The sequence below is a fragment of the Penicillium manginii genome (genome assembly GCF_028828005.1).
Source record: "Penicillium manginii strain IBT 31320 chromosome Unknown utg000008l:1.0-3226943.0:1.0-3228205.0, whole genome shotgun sequence".
Taxonomy (NCBI): Eukaryota; Fungi; Ascomycota; class Eurotiomycetes; order Eurotiales; family Aspergillaceae; genus Penicillium; species Penicillium manginii.
Genome location: NW_026643109.1, coordinates 344,944 through 369,032, shown reverse-complemented (window position 1 = coordinate 369,032; position 24,089 = coordinate 344,944). Strand labels below are relative to the sequence as shown.

Here is a 24,089-nt window from a genome sequence, read left to right as displayed (position 1 = left end):
TGGAGGTATTTGCATGCAAGCTGGGATGTTGGCTTATGTTCAGATGTCCCCGTACGCTTTTGCTTATCGAATATCATCATGGTAGTCGATAGCCTCCAGACCAGCCGTGCGACCCTTGGAACCCTGACTAGGCGGAAGAGATTCGGCATGGTTGAAATCAGAGGCAATGCGACTCGGATCCACGAAGGAGGGATATTGGTTCCCTCCGCCAGAGAGAGATGACTGCCAAACATGCTGGTGGGCGATTTTCACCAATTTGCCCAGCACGGCGATTTCCAGCTTCAGCTTTATACTGTACAATGTGGCTTTGAGAGTTGTTTGGTAGATGTAGAAGTTCATGAACTCGATGACCATCAGCGCGATGTCCATCAGGATACAGGCGACGTTGACGGCGAGTAATTGCATGATAGTCTTTCGACTGCCTCGGTCGCGGTTCAGCCGCAGCATGCGATTTGTCTCCCACATGTAAAGACTCGAGAGGATGACTTCTTGCACGCAGAAGCCCGTCAGTTGGAGCTTTTCCATGATATCGTACCCTGCGATCGAGGTGGGGGATTGAGAGAAGTTCGCGGCGTAGGTGAGGACGGTGGTGGGGACGTGTAGAAGGAAAATGTTCATGATGATCATTCCTTTCACAGCGCGGAGGATGCGCTGGTTCTCTTGCACCAAGTGCAGTCGTGAATATAGCACGAATGACTGGCCCGTGACCATCGACCACCAGCCTATCGTGAGTAAAGTGATAGGGAGCCAAGTGGCCGTGGTCAGATCGAAAAACTTGATCAGGTAGCCGACAGAATAAGGTAGAATACCGACAGAGGAGATCAGCATACTCCAAAAGTAAGGGCCTTGATAGCGCTTAAAGGTGAGGAAAATAAGCACAATAAGCTCCAACACGTTATACCAGGCGACACCGACAAAGGTGGCAATGGTAATGCGCACGCCATTACTGTCGCCGGTATAGCTGCCGGTGATCCAGTTACCTGGACTCGCCTCGCTATACGAGGACATGTCGCCGGCTGCAGCGGGTGATGGAAGGAGAAAAAGTGAGAAAAAAGTAATGTCGTGCAGGGGAAAAAACACGAGATTTGACTTTTCGCGGGGTTCTCAACCTGGTCTGTTCCTTGGCTTATGATGTTGACCCACCCAAGCCTCTCCTCTTTTAATTGCCCCCCCTGTCTGTATTTCCACTGGGTTGGGCTAGACTGGGCTGGGCTTGGACATGGGGTTTTAAGCTTATCTCAAAAATCAGATCCGATATGCTTGTGATCGGGGGGAGATTTTACCCTTTGACGATCGATCGAGATGAAAAGGAACGGGAGGCTTGGGACAACAATGCAGGGACCAGTTTTGCAGATAGGAGGAGAAAGAGAAACAAGAATGTCTTTGTTCCACACGACAACCCATTTGGCATTTTTTTGGCCCCCTTGAAACTTGGCATTGGATCATTAGCGGCGCCGGGCGCAGCGATCAGAGTTAACTTGGCGATACCTAGGGACAAACAAGGAATGGCTATCGGACTAAATTATACGAAAAGTGGATTTGATTTTAATAACGGACTACCGAGTACTCCGGGTGTACCTGAATAGTAGTATACCCGAGTGTATCTATTTACAGCGGCGGCGTATCCGCCAAGATGCTGCTCATCATCCTGTTCGACGAGTCAGCTTTCACTCGTAATAAAATAGGGGGAAGGGCTACTATGTACTTACGATTCATGATACCGACTGCCAGTGACCTCTGTCTCCTTGATCAAATCCCGGATCTTGCGCTCCTCCTCGCTAGTCAGTTGAATTTGCGCCGATGCGGTATTTTCATCCATCCGCGCAGTCGTCCTAGTCCCCGGATAGGAATGATATCAGATCCCTGAGCAAGCAGCCACGCAATGGCGATCTGAGTAGGGGTGCTGTTGTGATCCTTGGCTACATCTTTCAGTCCCTCCACAAGCTGCAAGATTTTGGGGAAGTTCTCCTCCGCGTACTTGGGGAGGAAACGACGGAAGTCATCCGCGGCGAAGTCGGCGGTGGACTTGATCTGACCAGTAAGAATACCACGGCCGATGGGACTGTAGGCGACCACAGAAATGCCCAACTCGCGGCAGGTATCCAAGACATCAGAGTTAGGTGACTCGATATCTAGGGCAAACGGGCTGTATTCGACCTGGAGAGCGGTGATAGGGTGGACAGCGTGAGCCCGACGGAGCGTGGCTGCCGAAACCTCGGAGAGACCGATATATCGAATCTTCCCTTGGCTAAAGTCACACCAGTACAAGTCAATCATGATATTTTTTTTTTTTAAAAGACGACGACCTCGGGAGCCAACGGGATCATGATGGGGACCTACTTCTTCAATTCAACCATTGCCTCAACGGTCTTCTCAATAGGGGTCACTCCATCAACTCGGTGACAATAATACAAATCGATAGTCTCGACATTCAGCTTCTTCAAGGATCTCTCACAAGCTACCTTGACATACTCGGGATCCGAGCGAACCTTCAGCGAGCCGTCTGAGAACTCGCAGGCGAACTTGGTGGCGAGGAAAATATCATTGCGCTTTCCGGTGCGTTTGATCCATTCACCCACAATATCCTCACTGGTTCGATATAGATCTGCTGTGTCCCAGAAGCGTTGGCCGGTAGCATGTGCGTGTTCCAGAAAGGCAACACCTTCTTCAGTAGAACTAGCAGCGCCGTAAATACCACCAATGCTCATGAGGCCGAGTCCAACAGCGTTGACCTGAGGACCATTGCGGCCGAGAGCTCGAAGTGGAAGAGACATTGTTGTGAATAGTGTAAAGTAGTCTGTGGCTCTGTAGAATCGAGATTGTTAACTTGGAAAGAGATGCGTGATAGATGTAGTAGTACGGGGTGAACGGTGGTCTTTAAATACTATTCCTCGGGCAGATTGAACATCCGAATAAGACGAGAATGGAATGGAATAGATCGTGCATATCTGAATTATTCCTTCATGAAGTCATTATGTCTAAGGTAAACTCCGTTCCTCACATCACTTCAATGACGAGAGACGGACTTAAGCTTAAAGGCGCGACCAATCATCCGCCTGGACCCGCTTCGAAATATGGCAGCCAATCATCAAGCGAAGTTTGCGAGCCGCCCAATTGTCTACTCCAACACTTCCAATGATTAACGCTTGTTCTCAAAGATAATCATTCTTCCCATAACATCCCGTTTATCACTCAGAGCCATGGATAAACCGAAGAGAGAAAAATACACTGTCTCAAGGGAAAAGAAAAGTAAAGACAGGCTGCAAGACCTGCAAGTCAGTCCTCCCGCCAGTCTAGTTAGCTTGTTTGCCCCCGATTGACACCAATCTCCAGAGCTCGCCGCGTAAAATGCGATGAAAGCAGACCAGCCTGTCGCCGCTGCATCTCAACTGGTCGCACTTGCGATGGATACGGTATCTGGGGTGGTGGGGGCAGTCCGTATGGCCCCCCCACAGTCCACAAAGGCACTATCCATCTATTGCACACCGGTACCAGCCGGCAGTCTAGACCCCGAAGAACAGACCTGCTTCGACTGGTTCATGAGAAAAACGACTACCAAGTTCGCCGGCGTATTCAAATCTCAGTTCTGGGAAACACTTGTCTTCCAAGCTAGTGCGCAAGAACCCGCCGTCCGCCATGCCGTCGTCGCCTTATCCGCGGCCCATCGCTTTGATATTAGTGCTGGATCCTGGGTCCCGGCTATATATGGCGTCGATGCGGAGCGATTCACGTTACAACAATACAATAAAGCGATTCATCATCTACGGAGTGTGACAATGAAAAGTCATGCACCAGGATCGGAGCTGTCGAATAAGAAAGCTCTTCGCGTCGCTCTCATTACCTGCATGCTCTTCGTTACGCTGGAGTATCTTCGTGGCCAGTACAAAATGGGCAGTGCACATCTGCGATACGGTATACAGCTCCTGGCTGATATTTCGACGCCTTCGCCGCGAACTTCGATGGCACCGGGTATACTTAGCCCGGCGGAGGATTTTGTGCATGATGCGCTAATTGATTCGTACACGAGGTTGACGGTTCAATCGGCTATGTTTGGTCATGTACCGTCCCATCTTTGTGTGATTGTTCGCGATCCGCAGGTGTACGCTCTACCTTATACCTTCTCTTCTCTTCTGGAGGCGAGGCAGACCCTCGACGATCTACTCCATCGGATCCATTGTCTGGAGCGATACATTTATCCACACCGCTCAAGCTCGCTTAAGAAGGAGGACGAGGAGAATGAATACAAGCCGGAAAATGATCCCAAAGCTTTCGAAACACAGCGCACAATTGTGGCTGATCTGTCACAGTGGCGGAAATCTTATCAAGCTTCTATCTCCCTCAAGGCAGAGTCTCCGACAGAAAAATGTGGGTTCCTCCTTCTCCGAGTATATCATCAAATGGCGATGATCATGGCTTCAGTATGTCTTTCGCGTGAGGGGGAGATGGTCTTCGATGCGTACACGAATGAGTTTGTCACGGTAATAACGACCTTCTTCGATATGTGGCGGTACTGGTGTACGATTAGTACGCGCGTCGAGGAGATAAATCAGTCATTACAGAATGGCAACTCGAAGTGTGAAGGCTATTCGTTCACGATCGAGGCGGGCTTCATCCCGCCGATGTACTATACAGGGCTGAAGTGTCGTATTTCGAGGATTCGTCGCTTAGCGATTCGGTTGTTGAGGGCAGCACCGCACCGAGAGGGCGTATGGAATGGCCCACTGTTGGCGGATGTTCTCGATGAGGTTGTAGAGGTGGAAGATGGTTCTTTCAACTACACTAAGAATCATTCAAAACAGGATCCAGATGACGAATTCTCAGATAGTGATTTTCAGTTTGGCAAAATGGATTTGCCTTCGCCAGAGGTACGGACCGAGTCGCGAGTTTATGATGTCAAGGTTCTCTTGCCGGATGTTGCTGGTGGAGACACATTTATGAGTTACGAGCAGAAGGGGGATGATGGTCAATGGGAAACTTCCCGTCGGAAGGTCAAGAGGAAGAGCGTTGCAAAATCTTGGGCGTTATTTTAAACTACGTGGAACTGGAAACAAGAGAGCAGTGAAAAATATATAATATACAATTTGGAAATTGTGTATAAATTGCGAAGGAATCATGATTTCGTGAATATTTTCTCCTTCCCTGAAACGCCAAGCCAAGCAATGGGTATGTTGCCTCGTTTTTCGAGCCCTTTTACCTTTGAAATGCTTTTAAGATAAATGACGCGCACCCGACGGCCGTCAAACTAGTATCAAATCACTGTTGATTCCTGCTCCTCAAGAAAGCAGCAACTTGCTCGTGCCGCGTGACAAAGAACATGCGCTTCTTGTCCGATTTCCAAACAAGGACACCGATCTCTGCTGCATACTGGCATGGAGACTGGTACTCTGCCAAGCTAGTGAAGTCTTTGAAGAGAAAGCCTGCCGTGGCTCTGAGACGATCTCGCTCTAGCTGCCAGAGTCGGATCTGATCGGTCACAGTTGGGGGGGAGGACCGAAGGCGGGATACCCCCTGTGTTCGATGTCGCATGACCGGCATTGTGCTTGCGCAGCTGGGGATGAGCGTGCGAGTGTAGGTACGAGATAATTTGCTCGGCGGTGATTCCAATCTCGATAGCTCGGCGCACAGACTGTCTGGTGATTTTTCCCGTGACGAGGTTGGGGAAGCGGTACTTCAGATTAGTGAAGAGCGAGATGAGGGAAATCTGCAGAGGGGATGACGTATACGCGTAGAGACGGTAGTTTGTTTCCACGATGATGAAGCCCGATCCTGAGCCACCCGAATCGCCAGCTGGTCCAGTGAGGGAGCCGGTAATGGGGTTATTTAACGCACTCGAGTCGGAAGTAAGAGTGGTTGCTAGGCGTGTTGGGTAGAACCGAGTAGCCTCGGGTGTATCTTGATAGACGATTCCGAAATCTGCAAGGTCGGCGAGAGTGCGGAGTTGGTTGGAGGTCAAATGTTTCTTCTCGTATGATTGTCCTAATTCCAGACTGCTAAGCAGGAACAGGAACGAGAGAACTTCGACGCTGTCCATGCCGATCGCCTCGGCGCTTTCCACATAAAGGATGAGGATATGCCAGACTTGAGTGTTGACGTCTTGTAGCACAAACCCGAATCCATCCTTGGTGATGTCAACACGACTGCCGCGGATCTCAACCAAATGGCCCGCTTGGAGGAGTTGCTTCACGCCCTTGCTGAGGTTCAGCTCGCGTTGACCACTGAAAGCACTTGTTCCAACCATGTAACCCATCACCCCCTCCCATTGTTGCCGTGCGTAGTCGTCGAGATCGGCGATGGATACCTGGCTCTCGCCCGATATTTGAGAGAAGACACCGAATGATTGCGAATCTTCGGAGCCCACAAGAGCTTGACGGAGGGAGGATGCGAATGGGTTGGTGACCATGTATGCCAAAACGTTGTCTCCTGTCCGTGTTTTCGAAAGGATATGGAGTCTTGCCAGAATAGAGATGGCGTTATCTCGTTGTCTTTGTGAGGTGAATCCCGATGGTTAGCTCCATGCCACAGGTAAAAGATATAGAAACGATGCACTCTCACTTTTTGCTCTCAGATCTCACCCAGAGCTCCAGGTCTGCCGTGGGAAGGGGATCCTTCAAATATAGCAGCGCCATGACGAAACATTTTGCTATCCTCGTGGTTAGTGGGACTTGCGATCGAGGATCAGATAGCTTTGAAGATACCCAGGTCAGGCAGCATGCGACGGAATATGGCGAGAGCAGTGGAGGGCTGCTGGTATAGCTTGTAGAAAGTGGTCCCAGGCAAGCCCTCCAGGTACTCGAGAGGACGGGACGTGGATGCCGCCATGATTGACCCGAAAGACCGCGAGTGAAAGAAAGTCGTGGATGATCGGTGAAGTCATCCAATATCAATGACTGCGGCGGGCGAAGCGGCCACTTTGCGCAATTCCCGGGAGGAGCGACCCCGAGGAACTGCCGGGCCAACTTCCTCTTGTTACCCTTCCCATTGAACTATCTCAATTGCCAGAATGACTGCTCTTCGCTTTGTACGATCTGTATGTGGTCAATCTATCCTCTATACTTCATATTCCGTTCGTTCACTGACAGCATCTCCAGGTATGGGAGTCCTTTCGGGCTACTTCGGGTCTAGAGCCTCGGTAAGTAGCAACCTACAGCATCACGACTACAAATCACACACTCACGTTGGAATTATTAGTCTCTTGAATAATGTAAGCTACTGATGTGGTGATGTTGAATTTGAATATAATGATTTTGAAGCTATTTGCTTATCATCTCTAGCTTCAAGTTACTGCAGCACGACCCGGTACAGTCAACTTTGAATTGCTGATCCAAAAAGAGCACACGGTAAGTGCCTGATAACATCTTACAAATTGACTCAAAAAGGGAGATCGAACCAGGATCTATATTATGGCTGGAGTCAATCGTTCGTTCTTTTGTATATGACGTTGTCTAATAGCCTATACTGTCTAGAACCGACTGAACATCCTCCACGGAGGTACCATTGCAAGCATGGGTACATCACTTTGAAAGATTCAGTCTTTGATTGTACCATATCTAACCTAATCTATAGTCGACCTGGGTGGTTCTCTTGCAGTTGCTTCCCGTGGTCTATATGCGACGGGCGTGTCTACAGACTTGAATGGTAAGGCCGATGCCAGATAGCACCTCCACAAGGAATGATGTCTAAATCCCCTCTTCAAATAGTCACATACCTCAACTCTGGGGGTAAAGTTGGCGACAAGATTCTCGCAGTAAGTGAATTGGTTTTTATTTAGGAAAGATATAACTGCTAACCTGGGTATAGGAGGTGACCTGCGATAAGTGTATGAAATATGAAACCCAGCTTGTATAACTGTTACTAACGATTCACAGTTGGCAAGACTTTGGCTTACACTAATATTCGATTCACCAACACCAAGGGCGATGTTGTCGCAAGAGGAAGCCACACCAAGTAAGTTCAAAAACGTGAAGTCCTCCTTGTCTAGAATGCATTTTGTGTTGACTTTGAATAGGTATGTCACTCTGGCTTGGAAGGATCCGCAGAATATTGTGGAGGAGATCAACAAGCTTAAGTAAGACGCACTACGTGTATAGATAGAGAAATAAGATACTAGTATCAATTACTAGCAACTGAAACTGTTTTGTCTCCTGTTAAATGAACTGAAACTGTTTTGTCTCCTGTTAAATGTTTTCGGAATCCTCGACGAGGTTGTTGCGATCACTGCATGCAGTTAGTTACTGTTTGAATGGGAAATGACACAGGACTGACGGTAGCTTATGATCTGGCATAAACCAGACCAGAATCACTGCAGGTACAGCTGATGCCAGAGCAGTGTATGTCATAAATCTCAGAACGTCAGAAAACTGGAATGATACTAGTTAGCTACCGGAGGCGGACATATGACGAACGAAAATATAAGGATAAGGAGGGCTTACAGCTAGATTCACCGCAGTGCGCTCTGGAGATCCCCAAGCTGGAGCAGCACTAAAGATCGAGTTGGACAGGGTTTTTATCAATGTTGGTGTTGCCATTTCGCCGAGATGATATTCTAAAGCTGACCCAATTGTATTAGTGTAAATGCCTCCAGCAATGCAGGCACCGACACTCGATCCCAGAAATGAGAAGCAGATGACCAGCGCTGTGATTTGTGGCATTTGCGCATGGGACACGGATATCTGAGCCGGTACAAGCAAGTTCGTTTGCATAATTCCAGAACCAGTGCCTTGGATGACCTGCACGAAAAAAAGTTCGAACATTGAATTCGATGTTCCCCGAAGACGAATCATGACTCCATACCCGATCAAGCGCAGCGCCGCACCTATCACCACTAACCATTTGTAGCGTCGCGTCCACATCATGAGAAGTCCGGCAATTATTCCCATAAGACACGAAGCGACACCATTTGTTGCATTGTAGAATGTAGCATCCCGAGCCGAAAAGTTGCGCGCCACCGTTGCCCACGTATAAAGGTATGCGTGCGTGCAGGAGAAGCCGATGGAGTCCGTTGCAATGAGAAATAGACACAGACTAATGGTAGTATTCTTAAAATATGAGGGTGGCATGAATGGGTAGCATGCTAATAAGCGCTCATAGAACGGAAATGCAATCAACAAAACCACCCCAACCGCGATGAGTGCATCGAGATACGGTGTACTCCACTTGCTGGTGGTTGTCGCAGCCAGGGTGAGCGGTATCAAAATCAGAGCAAAGCCACCACTGAAGAGAACAATGCCACCGAGATCAATCTGGGAGCAGAAATCATAGATAGTAATCCTCTGGCGTTGAAAGAGACCTATCCTTTTGGCCCGCGTTTGGTAGTATAAAAGCGTGGTGATGATGAAGCTGGCACCGAAAGGCATAAGGATGGCGAACATGCCGATTCCCCAGCGCCAGCCAATTCCGTTGACAACGCTTTCAGTTATAAAGCCGGATATCCATGGCGTCACAAGGAAAGGGGTGAAAGAAACCCCAATTGCGAACCCACGCCAGCGTGCACTGCTGATGTCGGAGATGACAATGTCGTTCATGATATTAGTCCCGGACTGCCCCATGACGTAGAATACGTAGCCCGCGGCATACGTGTTGAGAGATTTGGCCGAAGCCATGAGAATGTAAGAGAGGATGTACAGACACATGGTTATCATGTATGTCTGGCCACGGCCGAGGACGTTGGAAATTTTGGCAATCGGTGGCTTCATCACAGCAAAAAGCACGGCACCAGCTGTGTTGAGCGTCGCCAACTTTGAAAGTGCATTGAATGATGATGCTGAGTAGTTATTGTATATGGAGACTGTAGAATTGTCGAGTTCGCTGAAACTGAGAGTGAGTAAAAGTCTAGTATATGTGAGAATGTGACTCGTAGTCACTCACTAGATTATCATTATCATGGCGAGTCTTTGGACATGTTAGTAACACTTGACAATTGGGAACTGATGGCGTGAAACCAACCCGGCGATGACAAACCATTTGCCTCTTTTACCCCATACTGCAGTTGTAGCCTCAATTACCTGCCCACTAGCCTTATCTAGGAAGTTGTTATGACCCTGGGTGTTTTCAACAATTGCAGGACCAACATCTGGCTCGCCGGCGCCAGATTGGGCTTGGCCTGGCTTCATAGAAACCTGACCGAGACAATCTTGAATCGAAGAAGTCAATTTTACCATAATTGAGTAGCAGGTGCGTCTGGGTGACAACAGACCTCGGGAGTGTTTTAAATGGGAGTAGGTTGTCAGCGCCCTATGGAGGATCTCAGAGTTGCATTCACCAATCAGGGATATCCCGGTTTGCGAAACACCAACTACCCCGCTCCTGGTACGAAGTAGGTTTTGGCTATTGCAATATCTTGCAAGATTTAGCCCAATGAAATTCGGTGCATCAATTCCTTGGTCCGGCGAGTCGAATGTGAGGCACTCATGTAGTAGCGCGGGAAGACCACTGTTCGAGCGCCAGGAGCCATGGATTGAGTGGAAATAAAGAAATGGCGTCCAAACTTACTATTACCTGCTTAGTAGTGACTGAGTGGTAGGTGTTAGACGTTCACTTTTGTCCCAACATATTTCCGAGCTAGAATATCTAACCTGGAATTTTTCGCGTTCTGGTCACCTGGGCTGATAAGGACTTTCGTGGAGGGTAGGCTGCCGTACACCCCGTAGACCACAATTTAATCGCTTGTCTTCCAATCCAGTGCTCCGTAATATATGGGTAAAATCGGCGAGTCCAAGGCCGAATGGCATTCAGGGGTTTCTAATTGGTCCCACCTTTAGGGCGAACTGAGAAAGTTGAGCGATTCAAGGGCGAAGATCAAAGGCGAGTCACTGGACTAAAAGAGGCAAGAGTCCAGATAGGACATTTTCAAGAAGTCTGTGCGTCAACAAGGCATATTGGAAGCTTCATATTTTGAGAAGATCAGCATGGGAAACAAGGTCTCAAAAATAGGGAGAAAAAAAGCAAAACAAACATGAAAAACAATAGTTTATACAATCCCCATCCAGCGGCAGCGGAAGTTGTATTTGCCGGATTTTCAGCCTCACCGCTTATAGGGCCATCTTTTTACAAGGCAACAGGAGCTAAACTTGACAAAAAGCTCAGAACCATGAACTGGTAAAGTATCTGAACAGGTCAAGAGATATGCGGGAAGGAGTTCTTTGACGCCCGGCACACATGATTGGCTCTCGAAGTCCCTTCTTCAATTGTTGAGGATGGGGGCCTAGACAGTCGTGCCTCAGACATCCAAGGTCGCATGCCTGCCTTCTAGATAGCTTAGTGCCTAGCCTCTTCATCGCATCACCATCTTCCCCCATAGCTGGTCTCTACCAGTAGCACACCTCCGATATCAATGAAGGCTCCGGAAAGCAGATGTTCCGGTCGACCCTGGTCTTTGTGTTGTGTACGTGAACCTTTTCTCTACGCGCCGAGGAGCAGCTGATACAGGCTCGTGTCCTAAGCTTCTAATAGTTTTTTATGAGATATGTACCACGAGGCAGTTTATATCAACACAAATTCGGCCTTTCCAGACGCGTTTGGTGCTGTCTCATATTGGTTCGTTATCCAGCAAAACCAGACCAAGCCAGCATTATCACAATCAAGCTCGCGGCCTTTTCTGGACCTACTGTCTCAATCTCCCAAGACTATCGGCTTCTCACGTCACCCTTACGAGCCCATCGAAGGAGTAGAAAGACTAGAAATTTATTGCGTGGGAGGCTATCACCCTATAAATATCGGTGATCATATTCACACTCGCTATCAAGTGGTGCAAAAACTGGGCCACGGCGCGTACTCGACTATTTGGCTGGTGCGAGATCAAAGACATGGCAAATACGTCGCCATTAAAGTGTGCACCGTGGATTCCAACCCGTTTGAATTTAGCGTCCTTTCGGAACTTTCCGACTCGCAACAAAGCTCAAGTACAAGCTTGGGAAAGACAATGATTCCGCAGGGACTGGACAATTTTGAAATTCAGGGACCCAAAGGCATAAACCCGTGTTACGTCTCGATTCTGACAAGAATGAGTCTTTCTGGGGCAGATTTGCCTAGCAAGTACGGAGGACCGGAACTTGTAGTAATAAGGCGTTTTGATGGACAACCTCTCCCATCGAATATTCCACCGAAGGCCATCTTACCAATCTGGCTTGGAGAAGCTAGCGGCGAAATCATACTTCCAGAGGCAAAAATCCAGTTTAGCGATTTTGGTGAAGCCTTCTCCCACACCAATCAAGACAAGTTCAAGTCCCACACTCCGCTAGTGAGTCGACCACCAGATGCTCGCTTCGAGCCATATACGCCTCTGTCCTTGCCATCAGACATCTGGTCTCGCTCGGGTATACTTTGTGGAGCATACTAGGCCAGAGTTCAATTTTTGACAGTATGTTTGCGACTGAAGATAGCATTACTTGCGAGCAAGTTGATGCTCTTGATTTGTTACCCCGAGAATGGTGGTCTAAAAGTGAGGAGCGACATATCAAATTCACGGAAGATGGCAGGCCCCTTAACCGGGAACCTTACTGGTCGTGGGAAGAAAGCTTCGAACAAGATATACAACAGCCTCGACATAGGAAAGCAATGCCGCTCATTGAACCAACCGAGAGGGATGCTATCTTCAAAATGCTGAAGTCCACCCTCAAATTCAGGCCCGAGAATCTATTCACTGCGAAGCAGATCATTGACTGTGAATGGATGGTCAAATGGGCTTTGCCTGAGTACGAGAAGATTCGAAAAAGATGATTACAGCAAAGCGCCCCTATTACATGAATCGTCTGGGTACTGATTATATGTAGATTATATGTTTGCCACGGTCTACTTACTTAAGACCCTGGGACCCCCGTCTTTTCCAAAGCAAGCCTTTCTTACTCCTCCAGTAAAGTCTTCAACGTATCAGCGGGCGACCTTTTTGGGGCAGCAAGCTCCAGGATCTCCGGGCTGGTTGTAGAAGTGGAGCATTTCCCTTCCCATGATGTCTCCGCGGCCCGTTTGATTGAATAGATGACATTTTTTGATTGCTTGGTTGCCGCATATTGGTACTCATACAGCATGTCGATGAATGAGACATCTTTGAAGCTTACGTCCTTGACGTGCGCTCCAATGTGTTGCTCAATCATGTCGACAATCTGCTTTCCAGTGATGTCCTCTGGTCCGTTCAAAACATACTTGGCCTTGTTGTGCATGGAAGTATCATCTTGCGACAAGAGATGAGCTGCAATGATGCCGACTTCATCAGGATCGATGATTCCGACAGGTGCATCCTCTGAAAGAATCAGACGTAGGGTATCCTGCTCTCCAGTCTTGCGGTACTTTTTGATGAACTCCGCAGCTGACGCCATGACAAATGGCGAGAAGACATTGGGCTGAAGGGACGTCCACTTCAAATCATCAAACTCGGGTGAGGCAAGGAGGGTCTCTATAGCCCAGTGCTGTCGTGGGTAGAAGACAGGGCAATCTGGGCGCACGTTTGCAGCTGTTGTCGAGATTCGTACGACATACTCAACGCCAGCATCGAGGGCGTTGAAATGGAAGGTTGACTCTTCGGCAAATTGGTTAGGCTCGTTGTGGGATGCAATGAAAGCTCTAACAACCTGGTGTTCGCGGAGCCAGTCGGCGGTGATATCAACCCAGTTCTTCTCAATCAATTCAACTCCGGGTATTTTGGCCAAGTCTTGCGCCACTGGACTGCTCGAAGAGCGAGTGAGGGCAATAATGCGATGCCCGGACAGAGGACCCTTTGAATCAAGCAGCCTTGGAAGCGTTTGAGTGACAGCTCGGCCGGTGTTTCCGGTGGCACCAGCGATGAGAATAGATGGAGACATGGTTTGAAGTACAAAATATGATTTAGTTCACACTGAGCTGCAGACCAAGGAGCGTGGGCCACGCCGGGTACTTATACCCGGGGACTGTCTTGATTATTCATGAAAATAACCATAAAAAGGGGACCTATTAATAAGTAGAAGACCAGATTACAAGATTCGCATAATTTTGTATGTGGCGAAGAATACCGGCCTCCCACAGGCCGGTATCCCACTGAACAGACGTTCCATCTACTGTACACACGAGTGGACCGAAACAATGATATTTGTTAGCTTTCACTGCGATGAAAGTTCCATATTAATATGCTAAGGCAACTCATTTCTCCATATCTGTGCTGCGCTGCAGCTTGAAATGTAAATTATGTCAAATCCTGTCCCAAAACCTTTAGTAGCGCGAGGGAGTATAGTAGTTATCCTTGTGGGAGGCCGTTGAAAGTTATTGTGGGATACCGATGGGATACCGGTGGGCTCAAAAGAAATGTGGCCAATAAGTCAATTTGCAGCCATTCCCACTACGAAAATCGAGAAGAAGCTTACTCTTCATTCTATTGCTAGAAATATCCCCATAATTATGCAATTATCATGGCCAGGCTGATTGATGGAAGATTTGGCAGCGAGATTGAATACCTTGAAGAATCCGACGGCCGGTCTAAATCCTAGTGGTTCCCGAGGTCAAGGGTATTAATTGTATTTAATTTTTCGTTTACCAGAAGTCCTTTCCTACAAGCACAGAAGTGATCCAAGTCTCATATATTGTCTATATTCTGTATCACAGTGATTGAAGTTCAAGAACGCAGAGTTCTCATCTACTGTTTTACATAAAATAACAAGTCTCAAAGGACTGTTTCTTAAGCCGCAAATGTAGGAGAGTCCATAGTCAAAAGCGCTGGCTGCTCGAGAAGAATCAAAGGTCCGGCCACAACACTATCTTCAGTAGGAGCATGTGGCGTGTTTGCAATGGAGACAATAATCAAACCAGCATCGGAATCGAAAGCTCTAGGAATAGCGACGGAATTTATCTTAGGATCGTATGGAACGCTAATGTTGTTGAGGCCATGGAAAAAGACGGCATAGTAGTTCTCGCTCGCATTCCAATGAGGCTGGTTATTCTTGTCGGTGTAGCGGAAGCTGATTTTCGATCCTGGGTGCCCAGTCGTGCCAGTCTTATTGACGAACCCCATCTGCGGCAGGTTTTGTCTTGGGCTCGGATAGACAGGGTTCTCGGAAGGACAGCTGTCAGGGATGATGAATGCGTTGGTTGCGTCCAGAATTTGGTTTGCATAAGGATAGGTAGTGTCTGAAGGGCCAGAGAATGGACCGGTGTTCCAGACGTCAATAAGAGACCAGGTATTGTGTCGGCTCTCGACGGTTCCAATGGCGAGGAGTGCCGACTTTGAAACACTTAGACTGGCATCGAGGACAAGGCCTGTGAGATAAGCCATGCTGGCCGTCTCAAGATAGGTCTGTAGTGATAGCCACACTAGAGGCTCAAGCTGCGTAGTTGAGAATCCGTACTTGCAAGGCCCAGGAGTGACCGAATTATCGGAAATCTGGTCTTGAAAGATGCGAACGTGGCCTGCTTCATTATCGCGCATTTCAACGATGCGCTGATATGTGGTGTTGGGGTATCCAAGATCGGTGAAGCTGGATGTATTGAAAGCTTCGACGGCTTGCTGGTAGAAGGAATAAATTATCCACTCGGCAGCCAACAAGTTCTGAAAGAGAAGATCATCGGCACCTGCAGACCCCGACCCAGTTTTGGGGAAGACCTTGGTATAGTTGCTTGCCAGAGGGGTTTTCTTGCCCAGGTAGGTATTGAAAAGAGGTGACTCTCCAGGGACTGCCTTCACTGCATCCTTCAGCGGGGTCATTTTTGAAGTAGCTGGAAATGCAATTGCTGGAGGCAGCACAGCCGCCATAAAGGCAACCCATGTCACTGGAAAATGCATTTTTTGAAGGTTAAATGGCTGATTGATTGATTGATGGTAATGTGAGATGTGACTGATTTAAGAAAGTCAGACGGAGACATCAATGAGGCTTTATATACGCACTTCATTGAAGAAGCTTGGACGTGTACTACTACTTGTGTACAAGTTGAATATCGTCAGTGGCTGAGGCTTATACACATAAGCATCTGGATTACTGCATCGGGATAGAAGAGCGGGCCAATCAGGGATCAGTCTGCCAGCGATCTTCTCATGCAGGCCTCGCTCAATCGCCCCTAGAAGAGCACCAAGCATCAAGCTGAAGCTACCGATGCTCGCACTTACGTTTTCGATCATGTTTATTCAATGATCGAAGAAAGAACAGATCACGTTCCAAGATCAACGGGTGCGAGTTTGCATTCACTGACCCACTGGCAGGTATCTGTTCTCCCACCCGCACGCCTAGTACACCGCACGGAAATATTACCTACTGGAGTTATTTTTATCTCTTACTCTCCAAATTTTAGTAAGATCCGCATTCTACTGGTATTAATTTACTTCTTTTAGAACATCGAAACAAAAGGAAGTTTTACTGGTAGGAAGATGAAATAGGGGAAAGAGTGAGTGCCTGAGGCACTGAAGCCTCAACCACCTTGGAATTGGAACTTTGCGGTACATGTTCCAAGCTTTGCCTATAACCTCTTTCACTATATATTTGAAAGACACCTGTACCTAGGTTCTATACTCAGCAATGTACAGGTTCCGGATATTCCAGAAACTTTGTGATGAGCACGATTTTGAATGCCTGATAGGCAACTACCTGGGTTCTAGAGAGTCGTCGTTTCCGTATATTCACTTCCAACGAACCTTCCTTCCAAGATTCAAATACCTTCTCCAGGCCTTTCTTACAGCTTCATTTCTTTTACCATCTGACAACCTTCACACTAGTAGCCTCCTTCTTCTCCAGCAGCTGCTGGATGTTCAGAATCGTTTTATCTCAACCTCACTTCAATGCAGGTCAAAAATAGAAAAGTGGGCCCTCCCGGTCGCACCCCATCAAAAGATTTCAGGGATTTCAGGTGATTTAGGGTTAACTCATACGACTACTATAGTAGACAGCAGGGTCTAAAAGTGAGATTAGGTATATATCTTGTACAAACTTAGAAGTTCTGAATATCTGAGGTTCGTCGTACGAAGTAAATTGCTTGCAGTCTACTTGGTGGGGCGAATACTGCCCATACTTAAGCGCTCCTCACCGCCATGCAGTTTAGTAGACTGCACCAGGTCCCTTGGGTGAGATGCAAGGGGTTCTGCCATTCACCACGGCGTGTGACAATGCCCAAGACAGACAGATAAAAAGAGAGAAATAAGTGAAAAGTAGATAAGAGAAATATGAAGCTCGATATCAGTTTAAAAAAATAGAGAGAATGATAGTTATGTCAAATGTGTCTACTGAAAACACGGAAAAGGGTAGGGAATCCTTTCAATTTGACCTAGAGTCCCTTCTTCCCCGGCAAAGCGCCGGTTTCGTCGATTCATCAACTCCCGCATTCAAACCAAACCGGAATGGCGGCCGCACGCGCACTTAAGTTCATTTTCAATGAAGGGCACTCTTTTTTCTCAATGGTTTATTCATTGTTCGGGACTTCTAAGGGTTAGTTGTGGACCACTGGTGGTGTGGAAAGTCTTCGATTAGTCTATGAATCACCTGCCAAGTAGTGGGGAGTTGGACTTGGCTCTCTTCTTAGAGTTTAGGCCCTAATTTACCAGATGTAACTCGGCTAGAATTTCCCCCAGCTGTATCATGCTATTCATTTGTCGACTTTGCTATATGGTTTAAATAGTTTTCTCGAGCCAGGGTTTATGAGAATCTTGGAAGATAATAGTAATATAGGTTCATGTATCAAATCAAAGTTGACCGTGTCATTTGGGTTCTAGACCTCGGGAATAGTCATGACATCCTCCAGCAATGTATTAAGTATAGTGATAACTAGAGTGATGGCATGATAGTTAGCAGTAGAATGCAACTTCAAGATATGAAATCATAGGAAAATTCAGTTGTATTAGAATATTGCGAGCTGGTGTTATAAGTAATAACACCAGTAGTAGGCATCTTGCTCTAGACTAATTCAAAATTCAGACCAACCGAGTCAGACTTTACACAGCTGACCCCACCGACCAAAGAATACCTTAAGCCAACCTCGTGAATATGGCCAATTATCTGTTTCTATTGGTGGTTTTTCTACTCTGCCTTGGTCCAGCATATTCTGCCCCAGGGCAGGTGGAGCAGGTGGCGCCGGACGCCTTGTCGACTAGCTGCTTGTCAACCAGCGCAGTCGATCCTGAAGTTTATGATCGAGATTTGGAGAGATTCGGGCATCCTGGTGATCATCCAGATCATTCAAGTTCATGCACAAGCTCCTGGACCCCAACTTGGACCAGTCCATGCACGACAACCTTGACTAGTACCGTTTCACCAACTACAACCAGTACTCCTCCAACTATTGAACCTACTACGACGTGCTCTACCACAGATACTGGATCGAATAGCTCTACTGAGACTGGTAATACTTCCACATCCAGTACAACATCTAGCCCGTCCACAACCACTACTTCTCCTTCCACTACAACAACCACAACAACCACGACGTCTCTTCCTACAACTGCAACTACAACCTCAAATATTATTCCAACAACTACAACGACGTCTACAACTACTACCACTACCGTGACATCTAGCCCTACTACCACTACTACTACATCTACTACTACATCTCTTCCTACAACTACAACTTCAACTACCACTACCACATCCACCACCACTACCACTACCTTTATACCAACCACTACAACAACAACCAGTACTATATCTTTTACATCTTCTACAACAACCACTACTACAACTACTACCTCTTCTTCCACAACCACATCTATCCCTACTAGTACTACCACAACAACTACAACAAGCACCACAACCTCTCCATCTACAACAACTACCACAACCACATCTATCCCTACTAGTACTACCACAACAACTACAACAAGCACCACAACTTCTCCATCTACAACAACTACCACAACCACATCTACAACTACTACAACAACTACCACAACCACATCTATCCCTACTAGTACTACCACAACAACTACAACAAGCACCACAACCTCTCCATCTACAACAACTGCCCCTACTACTACTACCACCACCTCTACAACTACCTCCAGGACAACCACCACTTCCACCCTACCTTCATGCCCTACCTGTGATATCGGCTCTGTGCCAAATGGGTGCGATATAACCACGTCATGCATCTACCTAGGAAGCGAATACCGCTGTGCTTGCCGAGCAGGATACAAATCAAGCGACCCAAACAACGAATATCGCATTTCTTATCCGGATTATGGCTTTTTGGTCTTTGTACCTACAGGCATAGTTTGCAATGATCTCTGTGACTTCCCTCTGGGTGCGCCGGAAGGAACGTGTGCAGATGTTGGGCTCGCCGAGCTAAGTTGCCAAACTTAACTCTTCATGTTGACAAATTCTAGAGAGATACCTTTAGTGATATTAGTGTTAAATAATATTATCGGTGCCATAGATATTAGATTTTTTTTTGTTCTAGTTAGCAGATTACTAGCTAGACCTTTTTTCTAATTTAATTCCATTTAAATAACCCTAATAACCATAGTAAGTAAAAATGTAAAAATACTCCTGAATTACTGGCTATTCTCTATATTTAAATTACCATATACCGGACACTAAAACTGTGAAATTCATAAAATTATAGAGTACCTTCCAATTTTAAGACTATACTAGGAACTACCAAAACAATATATATTAATCGTTATGTAGATACGGACGGAGTATATTAGATTAAAGTATTTTCTATACAAATACATCACGTAATAATATAGAGGAAATAAGAATAAAGAAAAAGTAGAAGACAAATTCAACCGGGGTTAGTATTATTACAAGGAGGATAGCTAGACCCCTCAGTATATCCTCCTCTAATATCTATTATATACTAGTCTCTAAGCAATGCTACTAAGTAAGCTCTGATACAAAACAGAGCTAGGAAACTTAAATAATTACAATACTATTATATTAGACTTATAGGCTATCCGCTACATAGCCAAATTAATACACTAAATTAGTCTTCTTAGACAGTTCCGTTATATAGACACGGAGGAGATTGAACATAAATTAAATATAAAGATACTATAAAGATACTAGAAGAGACTAGCCAGGGACACTAGGAGGTGAAGACACTATATACACAGATTAGACAAAGGGCCGTAGTAACGAGAAACTACCATCCGAGGTATCAGAAAGGAGGAACATAAACAAGAGAAACCAGGGCATAACTAAGGTCATAACCATTGTGACGGGGAAAAGGGGGGAAGTTGAGAATACGGAGGTAGACGTGGCCGCATGACGCTACGTGAGCTGGCAGTAGCCAAGGACATTCATTGAGGGCGTCTCGTTACCGTTTCTATACTTCTAAAATAGAGATAAAAATAGATAAAAAGGACTAGACTTCTATTAGAATATAGTACGATATAAATAGATATCAAGATACTTCTTTATTTTTGGTTTCCTTTTATCTTCATTTCTCTTTCTTTTATCAATTAACCAAGTAATAGTCAAATTTTCAGGGAAAGTAGTATATAATAGGGATTTCTGTTCTTAACATCAGTATCCTAGAGTTATATAACTAAGGCTTTAGCAATAAGACGTTCTCTCATCCCTCTATAGCGTCACGCGCTGTCTACTACTCTCCTGCACTCTGCGAGTGTGGTGGTTTTGTCCTCTTGTGATCGACCTGTCTGCTTGACAGACAGCCAGCGAGCATTCCCAGATTTCACTAGGTAGAAAGCTGGGCTTTAGCTTTACAGGTTGATTGCTGTTATTCTATCTGATAGCCCTCTTTCCATTCTTCTATCTTTGCCATAATAATGATATTTGTTTCATGCTTTCTTTTGGTTCGGGATGCCCTAGGCACCCACATGGCTAAGTCAGCCCACACCACTTCATGTAGTAGATATCGTCGGGTCATTCCTCCCATAGTCATATATCCATCTACCGATCCATCATCCTCTGGTACCTTTGGATGCCCAGGTGCTTCCTATCCCTACACACCATAGACTACAACCTGAAGCGACTACTAGAAGTACCGGGGATTGTTCCACAGAAGAATAATCTGCATACTAGTAGCTTACTAGTACTAGTATATTAAACGCCTAGGCGAGGGATGTACAAAACCTCTGTACGATTGATATCACATCGAAAATCCTCGGACTTTGGCACGCTTCTCGCTGATTTATCCGATTTATTTGCATATCTCGCTTGAACGGAATGGGGGAGGGGGGCATTATTTGCCCCAGCCGCCCACCGGAATTCATTCCCCGAGTACTAGGAATACTGCCAATATCGCCATACCTGCACAGCCTTCCTGCTCTTTGGCTCTTATGCTTTCTTACTCCCTCGATCTTCCAATAAAAACGTGGTGGAGTCGAGTCTGTGTTATAACTTGAGGATCAGCCCCAGAAAATGTGGCTACCAAATAGTAGACAAGAGAAAGTCGTATAAGGTCTTTCTTGCCAATGGCAGAAGGATTATTACTACTTGGTTAATTTCCAGGAAAAATCGTGGTCCTAACTGATCGGCACATGAACTGAGCAATTAAACAAACTAATTACCACAAAGCATAACTAATTGTGTTTGATCTAGATCTCTGGATTTCAAGTTCCGAGTCCAAACCCAAACAAACCTCCTGAAACCAAGCATTCCCGGAGGTCATCTTCCTCTCCATATTCCTGCCCCCCCCCCGCTCATTTCAGTAGGTTTGCCACTTCCCCACGGGGTATATCTTGCATCCGATCGCCCCACGGTATCCCCGGACTTTCATATGTACTAGTACATTCCCCAGTCATCCCACTTGAGTTGCAATTCTCATAATACATTCTGGTAATGGACGAGAAAAAGATCAGCCCAGCTGAGGATACCCTCGGCCACCTCGAAGAATCACCAGACGTTCTTCAGCGAGGATCTACGGTGTCTGTGGATATGGAAAACCCTGCACCAGTTTGGGAATTGAGACGCACTTATACGAAAAGTGGAATCTCGGGGCTTTTCGCCTCTCGATACGTTTTTACATGTGCCCTACTTGCTACCTTAGGTGGTTTACTATTTGGGTATGATCAGGGAGTGGTCTCTATCACACTCGTTATGCCACAGTTTCTCGACGACTTTCCCGAGGTTTCTGCAAATGCCTCGGGTGCTGGCTTCAAGAAAGGCCTTATGACCGCTGTTCTGGAACTTGGAGCATTTATCGGCAAGTTCATGGAAAATTACCAATTCGACTGGACCAGAGCTAACAATACATAATAGGTGCGATGAACCAAGGATGGCTTGCTGACAAAATCTCCCGCAAATGGAGTATCTTCGTCGCTGGCGTTATATTCATGATTGGTGGAGCTCTACAGACAGGCGCAGCCTCATTCGCAATGCTCACCGTCGCACGTTTTATTGGTGGTATCGGCGTGGGAATGTGTGTACTGAATCCATCAACCTTAATAATGTCCCTGCTGATTACCTAGGCTTGCCATGGTCTCACCTCTATACATCGGCGAAATCGCACCTCCAGAGATTCGAGGCACTTTGCTAGTGCTCCAAGAGCTTTGCATCGTCACCGGTATCGTGATTGCCTTCTACATCACTTATGGAACGCGGTATATCCCTAGCTTTTGGGCCTGGCGTCTTCCATTCTTGATCCAGTTGATCCCGGCTATGTTTATGTGTGCCGGGGTCTTTTTCATTCCTTATTCCCCGCGGTGGCTTTGCCAACAGGGTCGACACGAGGAAAGTCTCCAGACACTTGCCAAGATCCGCCAGCATTCCACCACCGATGAACGGGTCATGGAAGAATGGTACGAAATCAGATCTGAGTGTGCATATCGGAATGAACTTTCTGCGACGAAGCATCAAAACCTCCTCAACCCGGGTATTTGGAATACAATCAAGCTTCAGATTGCACTTTACATCGATTGTTGGAAGATGCCAATTTATAAACGAACTCAAGTAGCTGTGGGTTTGATGTTCTTCCAACAATTTGTCGGAATCAATGCCTTGATCGTCCGTATGCCTTCGGAAAAGGGGTTTATAGTTGCTAATGACGCGTATAGTACTACTCGCCGAGCTTATTTGAGAGCATGGGATTAGACTATGAGATGCAGCTAATCATGTCAGGTATAATGAATATCTGCCAGGTTGTTGCCTGTATCTGGTCTCTTTGGGGTATAGATCGGTTTGGTCGCCGCAAACTTCTGTTGGGAGGAGCAATCTGCATGTTTATCTCGCATTTTGTGATTGCCGTCCTTGTTGGTAAATACCAGGATAGCTGGCCCGAGCATACAGCTGCAGGTTGGGCAAGCGTCGCCTTTCTTCTTTTCTTCATGTTGACATTTGGAGCAACCTGGGGCCCTATTCCATGGGCAATGCCCGCCGAGATATTTCCTTCCTCACTTCGTGCCAAAGGGTGTGCGTTCGGCACTATGTCTAATTGGGGTAACAATTTTATCATTGTGAGTGATACCAGGTTCCTTTAACTGAGTAAAAACCGCTAACAATGACACAGGGATTGATAACTCCCCCAATGATTCAAAACATCACGTATGGCACTTATGTCTTCTTTTGTACATTTTGCGCTATTTCATTTGTTTGGGTCTACTTCCTTGTCCCAGAGACCAACGGGCGTACTCTGGAGCAGATGGACTCCGTGTTTAAAGACAAAAGTACCACCGAGGAAGCTGAACGACGGGTGGAGATAAGGGCGGGACTCAAGCAGGGTCCTGCTAGCCAACAGGCTGAGGCAATGCCCTAGGGTGTGAAGCATGCAGATCAACGCTTGCGGTGATATCCTTTTGACTTTGTCGGCCAGCAAGAGCGAAAAGCGTTCGTCCATTTCATAGATAGTATATTGGTAGACATTTGCAAAGTTCTAACGGAATGAGGGGATCAACTTGATACAATCAATCTACTAGTAGTAGTACTGAAACCTTCACGATCTTCGCGAATCGCGCATTGATCCCACCCTTACGCGCTATAGTACTAGTACATCTGTGCCTCACTTCCTAGTCTGTCATAGAGGTTTCCTCGCCATTACCAGTGCATCGGTCCCTTCGAATCTTTCAATCGGCTCCACCAATGTAGCTAGGTAGAAGAGCTTTGAGTGGGCTTCATAAGCGGCACGATGGATTGATTTCAAACAAAGCCAAAAAGTCTGTTTGGAAAAAAGGAACAGAGAGAAAAAAACATGCTGCAGGCATCATATGCAAGTGGCCGTGAAGCCCGCGCGGGGTTTTGTTCTAGGCTGAT

At 46.7% G+C, this 24,089-nt stretch overlaps 11 protein-coding genes across 11 annotated transcripts; 5 read left to right on the top strand and 6 right to left on the bottom strand.

Annotated features, from left to right (window-relative positions):
• Positions 1-63: 63 nt before the first annotated feature.
• N7533_010779 (uncharacterized protein) lies at positions 64-1,008 on the bottom strand (the record flags this gene model as incomplete). Its single annotated transcript, XM_057107429.1, has 1 exon — positions 64-1,008. The coding sequence occupies one exon, from the start codon at positions 1,006-1,008 to the stop codon at positions 64-66; it is 945 nt and encodes a 314-aa protein (XP_056954807.1).
• A 600-nt stretch (positions 1,009-1,608) lies between these two features.
• Positions 1,609-2,774, bottom strand: N7533_010778 (NADP-dependent oxidoreductase domain-containing protein; the record flags this gene model as incomplete). Its single annotated transcript, XM_057107428.1, has 4 exons — positions 1,609-1,648; positions 1,710-1,832; positions 1,880-2,248; positions 2,341-2,774. The coding sequence occupies 4 exons, from the start codon at positions 2,772-2,774 to the stop codon at positions 1,609-1,611; spliced, it is 966 nt and encodes a 321-aa protein (XP_056954806.1).
• A 579-nt stretch (positions 2,775-3,353) lies between these two features.
• On the top strand, positions 3,354-5,030 carry N7533_010777 (uncharacterized protein; the record flags this gene model as incomplete). The annotated part of the gene is made up of 1 exon (XM_057107427.1): positions 3,354-5,030. One exon carries the CDS (start codon positions 3,354-3,356, stop codon positions 5,028-5,030), a length of 1,677 nt encoding a protein of 558 aa, XP_056954805.1.
• A 223-nt stretch (positions 5,031-5,253) lies between these two features.
• On the bottom strand, positions 5,254-6,819 carry N7533_010776 (TFIIH/NER complex subunit TFB2; the record flags this gene model as incomplete). The annotated part of the gene is made up of 4 exons (XM_057107426.1): positions 5,254-5,463; positions 5,492-6,482; positions 6,553-6,640; positions 6,696-6,819. 4 exons carry the CDS (start codon positions 6,817-6,819, stop codon positions 5,254-5,256), a joined length of 1,413 nt encoding a protein of 470 aa, XP_056954804.1.
• A 181-nt stretch (positions 6,820-7,000) lies between these two features.
• On the top strand, positions 7,001-8,069 carry N7533_010775 (PaaI family thioesterase; the record flags this gene model as incomplete). Its single annotated transcript, XM_057107425.1, has 10 exons — positions 7,001-7,027; positions 7,089-7,129; positions 7,189-7,201; positions 7,272-7,337; positions 7,464-7,506; positions 7,564-7,635; positions 7,698-7,744; positions 7,798-7,816; positions 7,866-7,944; positions 8,006-8,069. The coding sequence occupies 10 exons, from the start codon at positions 7,001-7,003 to the stop codon at positions 8,067-8,069; spliced, it is 471 nt and encodes a 156-aa protein (XP_056954803.1).
• Positions 8,070-8,174: 105 nt separating this feature from the next.
• Positions 8,175-10,157, bottom strand: N7533_010774 (siderochrome-iron transporter; the record flags this gene model as incomplete). The annotated part of the gene is made up of 5 exons (XM_057107424.1): positions 8,175-8,214; positions 8,263-8,357; positions 8,430-9,810; positions 9,865-9,888; positions 9,943-10,157. 5 exons carry the CDS (start codon positions 10,155-10,157, stop codon positions 8,175-8,177), a joined length of 1,755 nt encoding a protein of 584 aa, XP_056954802.1.
• A 1,304-nt stretch (positions 10,158-11,461) lies between these two features.
• Positions 11,462-12,714, top strand: N7533_010773 (uncharacterized protein; the record flags this gene model as incomplete). Its single annotated transcript, XM_057107423.1, has 2 exons — positions 11,462-12,300; positions 12,357-12,714. The coding sequence occupies 2 exons, from the start codon at positions 11,462-11,464 to the stop codon at positions 12,712-12,714; spliced, it is 1,197 nt and encodes a 398-aa protein (XP_056954801.1).
• Positions 12,715-12,836: 122 nt separating this feature from the next.
• Positions 12,837-13,793, bottom strand: N7533_010772 (NmrA-like family protein; the record flags this gene model as incomplete). Its single annotated transcript, XM_057107422.1, has 1 exon — positions 12,837-13,793. One exon carries the CDS (start codon positions 13,791-13,793, stop codon positions 12,837-12,839), a length of 957 nt encoding a protein of 318 aa, XP_056954800.1.
• Positions 13,794-14,638: 845 nt separating this feature from the next.
• On the bottom strand, positions 14,639-15,661 carry N7533_010771 (uncharacterized protein; the record flags this gene model as incomplete). Its single annotated transcript, XM_057107421.1, has 1 exon — positions 14,639-15,661. One exon carries the CDS (start codon positions 15,659-15,661, stop codon positions 14,639-14,641), a length of 1,023 nt encoding a protein of 340 aa, XP_056954799.1.
• Positions 15,662-17,924: 2,263 nt separating this feature from the next.
• On the top strand, positions 17,925-19,238 carry N7533_010770 (uncharacterized protein; the record flags this gene model as incomplete). The annotated part of the gene is made up of 1 exon (XM_057107420.1): positions 17,925-19,238. The coding sequence occupies one exon, from the start codon at positions 17,925-17,927 to the stop codon at positions 19,236-19,238; it is 1,314 nt and encodes a 437-aa protein (XP_056954798.1).
• Positions 19,239-21,683: 2,445 nt separating this feature from the next.
• Positions 21,684-23,595, top strand: N7533_010769 (sugar porter family MFS transporter; the record flags this gene model as incomplete). The annotated part of the gene is made up of 5 exons (XM_057107419.1): positions 21,684-22,047; positions 22,104-22,263; positions 22,313-22,847; positions 22,898-23,296; positions 23,350-23,595. 5 exons carry the CDS (start codon positions 21,684-21,686, stop codon positions 23,593-23,595), a joined length of 1,704 nt encoding a protein of 567 aa, XP_056954797.1.
• Between the last annotated feature and the right edge of the window lie 494 nt (positions 23,596-24,089).